At 41.8% G+C, this 17,057-nt stretch overlaps 1 protein-coding gene across 1 annotated transcript in view; it reads right to left on the bottom strand.

Moving 5' to 3' along the window:
- The window catches only part of CTTNBP2 (cortactin binding protein 2), a 121,206-nt gene that overhangs the window by 49,850 nt on the left and 54,299 nt on the right, over positions 1-17,057 (bottom strand). Inside the window, 3 exon segments of the mRNA XM_083399325.1 lie at positions 1,413-1,563; positions 6,720-6,819; positions 10,678-10,881. Of these exon segments, the coding sequence (XP_083255451.1) occupies positions 1,413-1,563; positions 6,720-6,819; positions 10,678-10,881 (455 nt within the window).

Genomic DNA, 17,057 nt, shown 5'->3' with positions numbered 1-17,057 from the left:
TCCCTTGATAGAATAAGGATTATGGTAGACTAACTTCTTGGGAGATAGAGGCCACACGATACACCCCAAGCTTGTGTGCCCCCACGCCCTAGCCTCCTCTGCAGCAATCCATAAGTTTGTGCTTCTGTTTTGATTAATCACAGCTTGTCATTTCATCAGAGCCCTGCAAACTGTAGCTTACAAAGCTGGCTTCTTTCAATAAACCATAGGTAAGATTTGCCACAGTTTGAGGTTTATATTGCTAAACTGTGGTTAGTCCAAACTGGAAGTGAAGGCTCCCAATCTCCTTTTTGTGGCTGCACTAGAGGAGAAGAGGCAATGGGGGAGGCTAGAATTTTTCCTGTCAAACTTTTCCAGGAACTCTTACGTCCAAATGCTGCCAACACGTCCACCACTCCACCAGAAGCACAGAAATAGTACTGGACATGTTTTAAGATATCTGCCTAGTTTTCAGGGGATGATAGCTAAGGAGGATATGAACCAAGAGTACGTACATTCTGAACTTTCCAGCAAAATTTGTAGGAGTTATGCAACAAATGCCCTAACAGTACAGTGTTTAAAAACCACTGCTTTATAATATTCATGCACTGAAATCATTACTTTAAAAACATATGAATGAGACCTTAGCAGGAAACATAATTTGATATATGGATATAGGAATGGTGGGGGGAAATAAATTGGGATGATTTATCTGCTTCTTTGTTACTAGGAACATAATATTTCTGCTCCTGTATTTTTAACATATTCCTCATCTTCCAAAGTCCGAACATTTTTTTTAAAAAACAACAGTAAGATGTCAGTTTCTTTATATTCATTTGTTGTGTGTTAATTTCAAAGATAGAATAAGAATCTTCCTTATTTAGTCTGAACTATTACTCTCTCAGAAGTTCCTTTTTTAAAAACCCAGAAGAATCCTCAGGTTTTTTTACCACCCCTTTGTTGACTGTTTCCTCTGCAGGAAGAACAAAAGCAATCTTCTCCTAAGCAAGGTGTCCGAGCTTTTGAATCAGAGACAAGAAAAATCTCTATTGAAGTTGACATCATGGAAAACAAGAGCTTATAGGAGCAGGATGTGAGTAACAACTGCTTCAGATTTCAAGTCTGTGAGGCAGGATGACAGGAAAGATAATTATTTCAGAAATCTTATGGGGAAATAAATAATTGAATGCAGTTGAAGGCATTTTACAACGGCACACAACCATATAAATGTGAAACCTTCCATTAATTCCAAAGGATTTCATGCGCTACAGCAGTTAAGATTGTGAACAAATGCCTCAACAGAAGCCATTTTGACACACAGCAATGCAGCCGTTAGGGTTATTAATATATGCCTCAACCGAAACCATTCTGAAGCAGCTCACTCCTGCGCTTCTTGAAATGTTGACTTTGAAAAATGGGCTTTTAAGACTTACACAGGTTTCTGCACTTCTGTCTGCTCCAGCTTCCAACAAGAGTTTGACACATTCATTATTTCCGTTTCTACAGGCCAAGTAGAGAGGTGTCTCTCCCTTTTCAGCAGCGTGATTAATGTCAGCATGATACATGATTAATAATTCTGCACATCTAGGGACAGAAGCATTGGACATGTTAGAAGAATACGTGACCTGGAAAAGACATGACCTTTAAAATGCCATTCAGCTACAATACCTTCTCCAAACATAGATTCGATTTATACTGCATCAACAAAGGTAATTGCCTTAAAACCATTATGATCAGGGACACATATTAAATCCAAAATCGGTGCCTGGATACTGAAAAAAAGGCAAATTCTCTCATCCAGTTTTTTGTGGACTTCAGCTAATGTTGCAGAATATTTGAATTGTAACAAGCAAACTGGTCAATTTGTGTTTGCACATGTCTCCTTAGCTTATTAATATGGCATTACTTATTTGTTTTATTTATTTAAATAGATTTCACAAAGTCCTGCCTTTTTAGGGTGTTCACTCTTCCAAGCAATTAGCACGTGTTATGGTTACAAGCAATCAAAACAATCAAAACAGGAAACAACAACATTAAATTAGCAGCAGTAGAATGGACCACAGCGCTGTAAAACCAGGATGCATTTTTTGTTGATAAAAATAAAATAAGGTCTCTTCTAAAAGCCAACAGAGAGTAATCTATGCATATTTCTCTGTGAAGGAAATTCCACAGATAAGTGACCACTATACCTGACACTAGTATTCATCCATCTAATAACTCTCTGACAACATCAGGGATCAAGGCACTGGATGCCAATTGTAAATCTTGGGCAGCTGCATATGGCAAGTACCAATGTAAGGAAAATTCAAGGGCAGGAAGCAAGGGTGCCAATAAAATATTGTGGGGGAGCAGGTAAGCTCTGCCCCACATAATCAATCATATGACGCAATGCGCACACACCATTTGAATAGGAATGCCCATAACTTTGTGGGGGCTTGGCCCCCTCAAATATTTTACTGAGGAGGGGCAAAGCCCCCATGGCCCCTACAAGTTGGTTCCTATGACAGGAAGCATGCTTCTGGTCCCAGCAAGTAACAGAAGCACAAACGCCAGATATCAAATTGAGAATTGGATTTCCAAAGAGATGCAATGAGGCCTGGCTAAACAGGAAGGCCTTTGAGATAGTGGCCATGTGTGTTCAAGAGTCTGTGAAGTGTGCAAGTCCGTGTGTGACAGGGTTCAACATGGCAGCTTCTTCCATGAACCTTGTATAGTCGGGATGTGTGGAATGTTAAAAGCTTTTGGTACAAGCATCTGATGATCAAAGCAATAAAAGCACAAGTTACAGGGTCAAAATCATGGCTTCCCAATGGAAATTCCGCTCACACTAGCCAACACCTGGTTTTGGTTGCAACCCAACTCCCTCATCTTCTGACCCTGAACTGGTCACAGCCGGATAGAATTCAGATTACCTATATATAATAAATGCATCCACTATTGCCTTTGCTCCTTCTCGATTCTAGGAAAACATTTTATTGAATTTTATACTTCAGGTAATTAGAAACCTTTGTTTAAGAACAGCACATTTGGCACTGTTCATTCTGGTAGCCAGCAATCTCCTTAAATCTAAACGGCTTCACTGCAATATAATATACAGTGGTACCTCATGATAAGTACTTAATTCGTTCCAGAGGTCCGTTCTTAACCTGAAACTGTTCTTAACCTGAAGCACCACTTCAGCTAATGGGGTCTCCCATTGCCGCTGTGCAGCCGGAGCACGATTTCTGTTCTCATCCTGAAGCAAAGTTCTTAACCTGAGGTACTATTTCTGGGTTAGCGGAGTCTGTAATCTGAAGTGTATGTAACCTGAAGCGTATGTAACCCAAGGTACCACTGTACAGGTAATTCACAGGGGTTGTGTTCTGGAGATTGCACGCAAAGCTGAAATCGTGTATAGTCAAAACAATCCTGGAACTGTCCCTGTGCGAGCATCTCTACCTTTCTGAAGCTGGTGTGCTGAGCAGGACTTGCCTTCACAAAGCAGAGAGCTTAAGCACTCTTTCTGCAGCAGGAAAACCTGGTGCAGAAAGAGCTTTTAAGCTCCCCGCCTTGCGTGTGTTTAGTTTGTGTGATTTCAGCTGGCTAGTAGGTAAAGCACTTAAAGCTGAAATTGTGCAAGTTAAAAGTACATATGTTGCAAGTTACCTGTATATGTAGAATGCATCTTATTCCTTTTTAAGACCTCATTTTTTGATAAAGACTGAGGGCAGGGGGAAGAACTAGGCGTTTGCAAAACTGGGGTGCCCAAAATTGGGGTGTCAGGACAAGCAGAACAGATATACAACAAGAGAGGTGTGGTAAGAAAAGATTTAGGCAAGGAGAGGAGGAAAACAAGATGCAAAGTGTTAGAAAAATTAAGAGGGACTGATAAATAGGAGGAAAAATGAGAAGCATCAAAACATTTAAGGAACAGAAGCACAAGAATCCTTCAGACTGGTGGGAGGGAGAGCAGGAGGAAATAAGGACAGGGCTGTCTGAGATTAAAAGGAAATGAAGAGATGAGAGCAAAAGCTGCAGAAAGAATTAAAATGTATATAAATGAGCAGGGGTTATAGGTACAAGTTTATGGTCACAAGAGAGCACATTGCTCTCCAAATGGCAGGACGTTGAGATCAATTCCAAGTCTCCTCTCAACTGAGTGCTGAACTCTGGGGCAAAATCTGACAAGCCACCAGACGAGATGGCAGAAGTGACACTTTCCACTGAAAGGATGTTATCTGTAACTGGAATAACAGGGTTGCCTCAGGTCAGGAATCAGTCTGATTGACAGCCCCACAGGAAAATCTGCACCACACCTGTCTGAACTATGTGGAGTTCTAGCCAATATAAATAGCATCTCAGTCATTTAAATGCCAGATTTCTGGGGCGGCAACAGTATCTGCTAGGGTGGCAAGGAAAAATAGGGCTGCCATATGTCTGAATCTGAAAGCTGGAACTGACATCCAGGGGGAATTTACGAAAGGCGGCACTTTGTCCTAGATCTTAGGCAAGCCAATCGCAAAATTGTGATTTTGTTAAACAAAAGCTCGACAACTTTTGAGGTACCCTGGTTTTTACTTTTTTGGCAACCCTAGGAAAACAGAACAGCAAAATTTGCAGGAGATACCATCCATAAGATTGAATACACTCATAGATACAATCAAATCATCAGTAAAATATGGATCTCTGCAGTACTATTAGAATTAATCCTATTCAAGTCCTGAGAGGATGGATGGATGGATACAAGATTACCTGAAAAGAGCTGATATCAGCTCTGTTTTTCTACAATCTTTCATAGAATAGTGAAAGAGTTTCATTTAGCAAGAAATGTAAAGTATCCAGCAGCTATGAAAGGCATATCTTGAAAGTCATTTGCTCCTCTCACAACAACATGCAAACTTGTCCCATTATACTACCCCACATTATTACTGCTCAGAGCCTTCAAAATGAAAAGGGATATAAACATAAAACAATTGAATTATCGCTGCAAAGGCTCTGGCAGTACAAATGGAACAAATAAAAACTAGTATCAGCTTATTTGCATTTGTTGTTTAGTCATTTAGTCGTGTCCAACTCTTCGTGACCCGACCAGAACACGCCAGGTCCATGCTTATTTGCATGCAATGATGCAATCAACAAACCACAAGCCTCCTCAACATTCTCTTATCACAAAAATTGTAATGTGGGAAGGATATTCATGTCAGACATGGGTATGCCCATTAATGACTACATGATTTGGCATTCACATTATCTTTCTTGTAGGCCAAAGTACCGTATTTTTCGCTCTATAGGATGCACTTTTTCCCCTCCAAAAATGAAGGGGAAATGTGTGTGCGTCCTATGGAGCGAATGCAGGCTTTCGCTGAAGCCTGGAGAGCGAAAGGGGTCGGTGAGCACCAACCCCTCTCGCTCTCCAGGCTTCAGGCAGCTATCTGCAAGCCTGTGGAGTGCTCCTATGGAGTGAAAAATACGATAACCCACCCAATGCACACAAACTATTTTTTTATATAGAGGAGGGTCTTGAGTGTAAGCTCCCAGGATAGGAAATGACACTAAACCCAGAATAAAATGCCGAAAGGCTAGAAATTTCAGCATGTTTTCTTAGAGCTAACTAATCAGACTTACTTTCAAGTAAGAGTAGTAAGGCTCTAAGTTTTATTTTATTTTTTTGGTGAGGGGGAGGATATCAGATCACTAGTTTGCAGAGAAGAAGAAGGAGGAGGAGGAGACATGAATTCAGCAAATCTCTTTAAGCAGACTGTTAAAGGAAGGTCTGTTCCCCCTTTTTCAATTATAAGTGTGAAAGCTTTGAGATAGGCTCACATTAGAGAATCTAGCTCACAATACTATACTACTCCTTTTTCTGGGGCTATTTAAACAGTTTCTCACACCTTGATAACAGTGAGGAACTGATGTTTTTAAAATCTGATTTGCGGATAACTTCAGCCTCCTCACCTTACCGGCCAATCCCAACCGACCCCCCCCCCCCAAATTATATCCTTCCATGGTTAAATATAGTACACAGATATTTCTCACAAGAAAGCAGCTTTTCAAAATTGTAATGTATTGCTTCAGTCAGTTACCATCAAAGTCCTACAAAAGTGTGCCTTTATTCCTTTTCCTCAGGCACTGCGTTAAATGAAACATCCTTGCTCTTTGACATATTATACCCCAACTGAGGGGGCTTTTTCTGTAGGCAGACCACTTTTTGAAGGATCAAAGGCAAAATACCAAGGAACGCAATTTCCCCATCAGCTGCCAGCACATGCTTTTCATTTAATTTTTGTGCTCAAAGAAATGGCTGATAAGGCTTTCAGTAAAAGCTTGACCATAAATCCGTCCAGAGCTCCGGTTAAGAGATGCATTTTTTAGAAGGCAAGGCCCATTTTTCCCATTTGAAATAACACTATTATTTATTAAATTTATAGGCTGCCCTTCATTTGAAGACCACAAGAAGGTTTCCAACATAAAAATACAAATATGTAACTTAAAATGCTTGCACACAAGTATGAAAGTGAAATCGTTTTTGGAGCATGGCTTTATTGTAACAAAATCATAGACACTCGAGAGCTTTTTAAAAAAATCCCCAAAGATCTCTACTTCTAACAGAAAATCTCATAATAATATTACAACTGAGGATTATAGGCAGAAATAAGTCTTTAATTGAGTATGTTTTTCTCTCGCAGCTTGTGCACCCCAATACTTAAAAGATTACAAGGAATTCTGTGTCTGGAGAAACACATAATTGCCACGTTACTTACTTGCAATGTCCCTGAGCAGCTGCTGAACACAAGGGTGTAAAGCCATTTTTATCAACAGGATCAACTTGAGCTTCTGAAGTCAGCAGCAATCTTACACAATCTAGGAGTTGGAAAACACAAAGGCATATTGATATATAAGAGGGAAGTGGTGGGGAGAGATAAGGGTCTGAAAACCAGAGAGCATTCCCCAGAAATTGTGCATCTACAGTATGGAACCATAAAAGCTCCTTTGGATATCTGGTTGTCCAACTGTTGAAACAGAGTGATGGACTAGATGGGTCTTCGTATGTTCTTATCTACCAAAGGCAATATTCTGTATTGTGATGCCAGCTTGCTAGGACACCTGGGCAAGGCAAACTTATCTCTCATATATAGAGAGAGCAAATTAACAAAGTCTTCCCAGTCACCAAGTTCTTTTTTTATTTTTATTTTATTTATTAGATTTATATAATGCCCTTCTTCATAAGATCTCAGGGTGGTTCACAGAATAAAATACAGGATAAAAGCAAGTAAAAAATTAAAACAAAAGAAGCAAAACAATAACCTCCTCTTCCCACAGACACATTTAAAAGGCCACAGAATATTATGGAAAAGAAACGTTTTCACCTAAAAATACATAATGAAGGCACCAGGTGAACTTCCCTGGTGAGAACACTCCACAAACAGGCAGCCAATACAGAAAGAAAAACCTTTCTGAGCCTTTTAATGCTTTAGACTATACTGGAAATTTTCCAACTTTGGATTTTGCTGTCACAAGATTAGGTGATGGCCGCCAGCTTAAGATGACTTAGTACATGGATAAGAAAAATCCACAGAGGAGATGTCTACTGCTACAAGTCATGATGGCTACATTCACGATCCCCATTCAGAGGCAGAATGTCATTTGCCAAGAAGAATCGATGGGAGAGGTCTACTACCTTCATGTCTAGCTTGTGGGAGACTTGTGACTGGCCACACTGGGAAACTGGCAACTGAAATGTTGGTCTAATCCAAAAGGATTCTTCTTATGTACCTCCAAGATTCCCTTGCAATCACTGCCTTCCTTACTGGACCCCCACCCCAACGGCTTTCTACGCTATCTCTTGCTCAAATCTGATGAAGTGCTTATAGGATTCTGAGGCTGTAAGTGTCCCATCCTGACCCAAGTGTAGACACATCTATGTCTACAGGGGAAGGAGACGAGTGTAGAAGGTCTGAAACCAGACCCCAGAATTTGGAGTTTGGATTTGATATCCCACTTTATCACTACCCAAAGGAGTCTCAAAGCGGCTAACATTCTCCTTTCCTTTCCTCCCCCACAACAAACATTCTGTGAGGAGAGTGGGGCTGAGAGACTTCAGAGAAGTGTGACTGGCCCAAGGTCACCCAGCAGCTGCATGTGGAGGAGCGGGGAAGCGAACCCAGTTCCCCAGATTGTGAGTCTATCGCTCTTAACCACTACATTACACTGGAGCTTATGTGAGGGGCGTAATTGCTCCCCTGTGACTATACAGAAATATTAACGTCTCACACCATGGGGCTAATCTTAGGGCTGCAAGATCAAGTTGTTCAGGATCTGCACTGGTTCATGGTTTGATCCTGCCATTTCTCTCTGGAATACAGAGCAACAGTTCAGCTTTCCAACAACTTTGCTAAGCAGAGGGACAACAGCTTGCCCAAGGTCACTCAGTGGACACGGAGCAATTGCTCCGGACACGGAGCAATGGATCCAAACTACAAGAAAGAAGATTCCACCTAAACATTAGGAAGAACTTCCTGACAGTAAGAGCTGTTCGACGGTGGAATTTGCTGCCAAGGAGTGTGGTGGAGTCTCCTTCTTTGGAGGTCTTTAAGCAGAGGCTTGACAACCATATGTCAGGAGTGCTCTGATGGTGTTTCCTGCTTGGCAGGGGGTTGGACTTAATGGCCCTTCTGGTCTCTTCCAACTCTATGATTCTATGATTCTATTCTATGATTCTATTCTATGATTCTATGATTCTATGATTCTATTCTAGTGAACTTTAATGGCCAACCACAGAGCAGAACCTGGATTTCTCTGCAACCACTCCTCTTTGCTGTCAGAAATAAAATATCGAACATGGTACCTATATATTTCCTCATTCTGAAAACAAATCCAAATTGTTATCATCGTGACAGCCCACCGAAAACCCCCAGCTTGTCTACCTCATTGTGTGTGTCCCCCCCGTGATCGCTTTCATTCTTTGTTTTAGGCAGAAGAAACACAGCTAGCAAGTTTCTGTCCAAATTGTACTAGTTTCTCAGCGGACTGTTTTGCCTTCCTTCCAACATATACAAGTCTTGAATATTCACCAGGAGTGATAAAAATTATTTGACCATAAAAGCTTTCCATTTGCTTAAACTGTGTTGAAAGGTCTCAGCAATACTTTGATGTTAATACTGTTTTCTCCATATAATTTCAGAATGAAAGATCAAGGGCATGCCGCCAATAACAGTGGAATCCCAAATTCTCCAAGTGTACCTATTTTCCAGGGACAGTCCTGGATCTACAGAAGCTGTCCTGGTTTCTGATTTGATCACGGAATGCCATGGTTTTCCTTACGACGGCCCTATTTTCAGTGGAGAAATGTTGGAGGGTATGGAATCCTATAAAAAGGTAAAGGGACCCCTGACCGTTAGGTCCAGTCGTGGCTGGCTCTGGGGTTGTGGAGCTCATCTCACTTTATTGGCCGAAGGAGCTGGTGTACAGCTTCCGGGTCATGTGGCCAGCATGACTAAGCTGCTTCTGGCGAACCAGAGCAGTGCACAGAAACGCTGTTTACCTTCCCGCCAGAGCAGTACCTATTTATCTACTTGCACTCTGACGTGCTTTCAAACTGCCAGGTTGGCAGGAGCAGGGACCGAGCAACGGGAGCTCACCCCATCATGGGGATTCGAACCGCCGACCTTCTGATTAGCAAGTCCTAGGCTCTGTGGTTTAACTATACATGTCTACTAAAAAGCCCGGCTCCCCACAACAGTCCAGTGAGACAAACCCCTAGGTAAGTGTGCATAGAAGGAGTGGGAAACTTTTGCCTCGCAAGCCAAATTTGACCCTGGTTCCAGTTGGCCATTTGCCCCCAAGCAAATCCACCAGCTCCACACCTGACATTACATGTGTGTGATACTGCTTTGAAATCCTGACAATCATCACCTGATGTCACGGTGGCATCAGGCGATTAACTGCCCACCTGTCCAAAATTTGGCCAAGAGGTAGGCCCACTGACCTGACCAGTTTTCTCACCCCTGGTGTCTAGTGCTGCAACCTTAGGCAACCCTGCCCTCGTCTGCATGGGAATAAACCCCACTGAAATCAAGGGGACTTGCTTCTCCATAGCCATGTTTAGGATGTCACAGGGTGGGATTCAATTAATGAGTCCTATCGGTGGAAGTCCTGCACGAGGTTGTGCAACGGGGACTTCCTCCTATCTTCCCACACTCCCAAAAATGGGCTCAGGGGGTTGTTAGGAGAAGCCTAGAGAAAGGAGGGGGCGCGGGTGGTGCTGTGGGTTAAACCACTGAGCCTAGGGCTTGCCGATCAGAAGGTCGGCTCCCGTTGTTCAGTCCCTGCTCCTGCCAACCTAGCACGTCAAAGTGCAAGTAGATAAATAGGTACCGCTCCAGCGGGAAGGTAAATGGCGTTTCCGTGCGCTGCTCTGGTTCGCCAGAAGTGGCTTAGTCATGCTGGCCACATGACCCGGAAGCTGTACACCGGCTCCCTTGGCCAATAAAGCGAGATGAGCGCCGCAACCCCAGAGTCGGTCATGACTGGACCTAATGGTCAGGGGTCCCTTTACCTTTACCTAGAGAAAGGAGAGAGGAGATTGTTCTCTCTGGGAAGCCAAAATGCTTGCCCTGGTGGAACAATCACCTTAGTGCACAGTGGAGTTCCTCCCCTGAACTACAAAAACACATATAAACACAGCAGATAGTAAAGTCAGGGCACGGACAAAATCCATACCTGTATGTCCATTCATAGCAGCAGAATACAAGGCAGAATAGCCATCTTCACAGGAGTCATTAATGTCCAGACCTTCTTCATTAAGCAGCATTGACAATAAAGTTACATTTCCCTGGGCAGCAGCTTGGTGAAGAAGGGTGGGCCTGCCACCCAGGGGGACAGGACCACCACTCATTAATAAAGGGGTTAGGGAGGGAGACCAGCCTGTGAGTTAAAAGCAACATCAATTAGAGAGAACACACATGAAGAAGTTAAAGCTGCACACTTTGAAAGCTATTTCAAAAGTTCTACAAATGAAAACAGATACTGCCGTTTCAGCACATATAAAAAAATTAGCACAACTTTTAAAAAAACAAATAAATCCTGGATCCAAAGATAGCTTCAAATCACACACATGCTAACTGAAACAATTTATTATTTAGGTAAGCTCAAGGAAACAATCCATCCACTTTTGGTACAGTGCCATTGCCTAGATTTTGGTGTTTTTTTTTTTAAAAAAAAGATTATGTTTTAGTTGAAAAGCTAGCTCAAGTTATTTTGGTTTAAATTTAGCAAAAAAAATTAAAAAGAGGATTGAGATAAACTTTGCATAGGTTTAAAGTTACATATGATTTTAAAGAGTCATTTTTATCAGTATTCTCTTAAGAAAATCTGCTTAAATCTATGCAAAATATGACAGGCATTTTAGTTGAAAGTACATTTAATTCTTACACCGGTGCCTACTGTCTAAGCCTGCTTGTTACTCAGCTGGCCTAAACACTGCATAGAGTCATCTAAAATGTGGCAGCAGCACCGCAACTTCCTTTGTGTTTTACAGTAAGGACTAAAGAGCAGCAATTAATTAATTACATCAAAATGACTGGCAAAAGCTTCCACATCGCCCAGTAAGAAACGCAAGCAACAGAACAGAATTTTAGGAAATTATAGGAGTTATCTTGGATAGACATTCCAGGTATCAGACGTTAGCAGCTTTAGAGGAGAGTTTATTAAGGGCATGAAGTCTGCTGTATAGGGTGCGGAAGACTTTGTGAACTCTTCCTTGATCAAAAGGCTGCAAAAGGAAATAGAAAAGGGATTTGAAAATAGATATCGCTTCTTGCAACTGTGGACTGCTGATTGACAAAGGAGAAATTCCAAAGGGATTTCCAACCTTTATTGAGGTTCGGGTTATAATCAGGTTATAACAACTGCCCACACTATAAGCCAGGCATGAGGAATTTGAGGCTTTCCAAATGTAGTTGAACTACATCTCTGACCATTGGCCATGCTGGCCAGGACTAACTGGAATTAGAGTCCAATGATATCTGGAAGGTCACAGGTTCCCCATCCTTGCTATAAGTTGGAAAGATCATGAATTTTAAACACCAGGCTTGGTAATATTTGTATTGTAAAATATACCGTATTTTTCGCTCTATAAGATGCACCAGACCACAAGACGCACCTAGTTTTTGGAGGAGGAAAACAAGAAAAAAAATATTCTGAATCTCAGAAGCCAGAACAGCAAGAGGGATCGCTGCGCAGTGAAAGCAGCAATCCCTCTTGTTGTTCTGGCTTCTGGGATAGTTGCGTAGCCTACATTCACTCCATAAGACGCACACACATTTCCCCTTACTTTTTAGGAAGAAAAAAGTGAGTCTTATAGAGCAAAAAATACAGTAATTTATATGGCCTCCCTGATGTAGAAAGTAAGCTACTCTTGTTTTTCTCAACTTAACAGCCATTCATTAAGTTATCTATTTCCAACTATTCTAGGGTTTGGCTATCTCCAAAATTTTAAAAAGCTGCCATGAAGTATAAGCAAACCGACTCATAAACATTACATGTCTCAATAAAGATGGTGTTTAAAAGAGGAGAGATTTTTCTCATTACAGAAAACAATCATTTATGCCATGGAAAATAATCATAAATGTATTAACTGAATTTAAAAGAAAAATACAGAAAATGGGCCATAGCAGAACTGCAATGGGTCTCATTGGTCTTGGACACTATATTAAGTGGGCAGCTACTGGCCAATGAGAAGGTTAATGGAAGGCACTAACAGACTGGGGGGCAAAGCTAACTAATGGCAGAAGATGATGGACCAAAGGGAGTCAGAGGATTGGATGGGCACAAAGGTTAAGTGCAGGCAATAGGCAATAGAATAACAGCTCTGCTTATCTCCCTGGAGGTACTTACCTTGGGGTTATTCGGTTGCCACTAATGACAACATCAATTTCCCCCTCCTTGACCAATACCACTTTGCCACTAAACAGTTCAGGGGTGGACAGCACAGAAGGGGTGGACAGGATGGAAGTAGGGAGAAAACTCTCTCTAGGAAACTCCAATAGAGATTCAAGGTCAGCCTCTCTTATTAGAGATGTCCCCACTATCACCCCTAGCCCAGCAGGCAAAAGGAGCCAAACTTAGAATTCTTGGTAGCCCAAGGAAGTTGCTTAGTTGCTTGCAGCACCAATGATCAACTACAATGGATCCTTAACAGAAAGGTTGGCTTTGATTAAACATAAACACATGGTGTTGTTATATATTGTTGTTGTTTAGTCGTTTAGTTGTGTCCAACTCTTCATGACCCCATGGACCAGAGCACGCCAGGCACTCCTGTCTTCCACTGCCTCCCGCAGTTTGGTCAAACTCATGCTGGTAGCTTCGAGAACACTATCCAACCATCTCGTCCTCTGCTGTCCCCTTCTCCTTGTGCCCTCCATCTTTCCCAACATCAGGGTCTTTTCCAGGGAGTCTTCTCTTCTCATGAGGTGGCCAAAGTATTGGAGCCTCAGCTTCATGATCTGTCCTTCCAGTGAGCACTCAGGGCTGATTTCCTTAAGAATGGATAGGTTTGATCTTCTTGCAGTCCATGGGACTCTCAAGTGTGTGTGTGTGTGTGTGTGTGTGTGATGAAGAATCCATTTCATCAGGTTCATGAATGGCAGGCTATTATAGGAAGTTGTGAATGTTCAATAAAGGAAAGGAAGAAATAGAAAAAAAGGGAAGACTGAGAGAAAAGAAAAGAGTTTTTTATATAGTTTTAATGATTTCCTTTCTATTTAAAGAACTACAAGTCATCACAGAAAGTTGGGAATATCATCTAAACTTTGCCTTACAAAGAAAGAAAGAAAGAAAGAAAGAAAGAAAGAAAGAAAGAAAGAAAGACCTAGCAGGAAAAAAACGGATAAAATCTAGATGAAAGAAACCTTTATATTTTAACTAGATTGCTTCCACATTAGAGTCCTTTAACATTGCTGTGGCTTTGCTTTTCCCCAATTAGCTGGAAGAATAAAAATGGGCATTACAGACAAGCAAAAACAGCATAGGTTTCCTGCAATTTTAATTAAGTTTCTTCACTGGAGGCCAACCCATTTTATTCTTCCTTGATGGGCATGGGTGCCGGAATGGTGGTGAACAGCCTCTTAATTGCCCCTTGAATTTCTCACAGCACAATCCTATGCATGTCTACTCAGAAGTAAAATCCACTGAGTTCAAGGGGACTTATTCTCAGCTAAACATGTATAGAACTGCAGCCTCAATGCCTTTTTTGGTTCCCATTGATGGGAAGAGGGTTAATTACTGCTTTTCTCTCAAACTAGAAAATAGTGTGTTCTCGCTATATAAAATATGAAAAGAAAAATAATTAGCATAAACCAGTAATTCTTTTTCTGGCCCATTTGCAAGACTAGAAGGGATACTGGGACAATTAAAGAGAGGCTATTCATGGTGAATTTAAGAGGTTATTCATCACTAACTACCAGGGCCATTAAAAGCCTCAATGGTGTTTTGCTTATTCACACTGGACAGGTCGGTTTTGCAGTTGCATTTGTTTACACCCCCCCCCCCCCACAAATCACCACAAAACCCATTGGGGGAGGGAACATTAAAACTGCTGGAATACAATGGGCTGACTATGACATTACTGGATGTCTCTTTAGAAGTGAATGAATGGGGAATTCCTGCTAGTATGGAAGCAAACCTCATTTTTGTATGTTGATAATGTTACGCTAACCAGGTCTTGAGAGCTCTTGAGAGTCCCATGGACTGCAAGAAGATCAAACCTACCCATTCTGAAGGAAATCAGCCCCGAGTGCTCACTGGAAGGACAGATCGTGAAGCTGAGGCTCCAATACTTTGGCCACCTCATGAGAAGAGAAGACTCCCTGGAAAAGACCCTGATGTTGGGAAAGATGGAGGGCACAAGGGGAAGGGGACGACAGAGGACGAGATGGTTGGACAGTGTTCTCGAGCTACTAACATGAGTTTGATCAAACTGCGGGAGGCAGTGGAAGACAGGAGTGCCTGGCGTGCTCTGGTCCATGGGGTCACGAAGAGTTGGACATGACTAAACGACTAAACAACAACAACCAGGTCCAGCAGCACTGGCAGGAAGATGCACCCTGTTGCAGGCCTAATTCAAGGAGCCCTTTTACTGAACCTGTTAGACAATCATGGTTATCTGGTTTATTTTCCTTTGGGTGTCGGGCTAGTAGAGAGAGAGCAGAGGAACAAAATGGAGCTTCCAGCAATAAGTACTTGATTTAGCACTTATTTAGGAATGGTAGCAATCAAATGTTGGGATGCCATTTGTAACTGTTGTTCAGATGTGGGTAGAGAGGGAAGGTTAAAGAGATTTTTGGCCATGGCTACAAACACAGACGAAAGCCATTTTCAGAAAAAGCTTTTGAATTCCATCTTAGCTTTTTAAACGAGTGCAATATCATTTCAGTCATATAGATATTAGGTTTACTGTGCATTATAGCAGATCCGGATATTATTAATATTGCATTCACCTTCCCGGCAGAGCTTAAATTTTATCTTCTTGGTGAACTGCTTTACAAATTAACAGGGTCCCAGCATGGAAAGCAATTCCAGGCAAGAGCCTGAAACACACATGAAGATTACTGCATGCAGCAATCACACACACACACACACCACTGCATGTATGAGTATTGGAAGAGGAGGTCCATGTAGGATTAACATATGAAGCAGGAGCATGAGAAAGCCTTCCAAAACATAGCATATACAAACTAAGCAATAACAACTGCATTGCATATTTCGTATGCAAATCCCACTGTTAACGTAACATTGAATCGGCACCGATTTTTAAGAGTTGGCAAGCAAGAAGAACCACAGGTTTGTATTCATTCAGGAAAATGCATAACAAAATTCGGAGACGTGAGTAAGCTTTGTGGTTTCATATGCAAGAAGTTAGCAAATACGAAGCATCTGGGAAAGTGTGCTGGACATGCAGTGATGGGAGAATGAAAGGAACGGGGGGGGGGGGGGGGAGAAACAGCTTCTGGCATCAGCTTCAGATTGTGGAGATGATTAATTTCAGAGTCTATTACCAACCTCTCTTGCACCCCATTCACTTTATGAGCAAACCACATCACAAAAAGATGAATCAGATCTGAATGAACCAAATAAAAACAACGTTGATTGAAAAGTGATTTTAAAAAATAAATAAATAAGAGCAAATCTAAAAAGAATGGATAATCCCAAGGGCATGGGAAATTCAATTGCTTAGAGCCATTTTAACATTTATGCTTACCCCCCGCCCCCAGTCTGAATTGTAAACTCAGTTGATATTCATTGGCTGAATCATGAAGGCTATTCATTGGCATTAAGAGAGCTGAGTCATGAAGACAGAGGTCTTTCAAGTAAGAATGTGGCCCACAGCTAATAGGGACTCAGTTGACATTTCATACTTGACAAAAGTATGAAGACACACAAGAGACCTGCACTGAAATATAGAATTAATTTGGGAATGATAAGGTGGCCAGGTAGCAGATATAACCAGTCTTGCCTAATTCCATGTATACTTTTTAAGATAACGCTATGATGGGAATCATGCTAAATGTAGCTGATCACATTCATCAGGCATGAAGAGCAAAGGAAGCAACACCCGACTTGGTAGCGACCCTCAGTTCTGGTAGGCTACATCTGCTGCCATCTTAAATAGGATTGCACAGCCTCACTTAAAACACCTATGGAACAAGCTCAATTGTACTCAAGTGACAACTGGCAGGCTCCCTGAATGATCACAGCTCGGGGAAGCTCATGGCGAGTATGTGGGGTGGATTGGATCTAGGAATCTTCAACATGGGACTCTAGACATTTAGAAAAATCTTTGGATTGATTGCACAGCACTTTTCATGATAAATACACCTGAAATTCAGACCTGGCTGTACTGCACAAACCTGCTGCGTGACAGCGGCATGTTAAAGCTTCCGTTTGAATTGCATGGTAAAAACACTCAGGTCTGTTTACAGTGGCGTTGCGTGGGGACAGGGCACAAAATTTCAACACCCAGTGCTACCTCAATATAGCTGTGTGCTTCCGTCGCTGGGGTCCATTGAAAAATATTCTCCACGTGAAACTAGGAAGTGAAATTT

Source organism: Podarcis tiliguerta (genome assembly GCF_965153285.1).
Source record: "Podarcis tiliguerta genome assembly, chromosome: 10".
Lineage (NCBI taxonomy): Eukaryota > Metazoa > Chordata > Lepidosauria > Squamata > Lacertidae > Podarcis > Podarcis tiliguerta.
The sequence above is the reverse complement of the archived record's forward strand: the minus strand, read 5'-3'. Positions and strand labels throughout refer to the sequence as shown.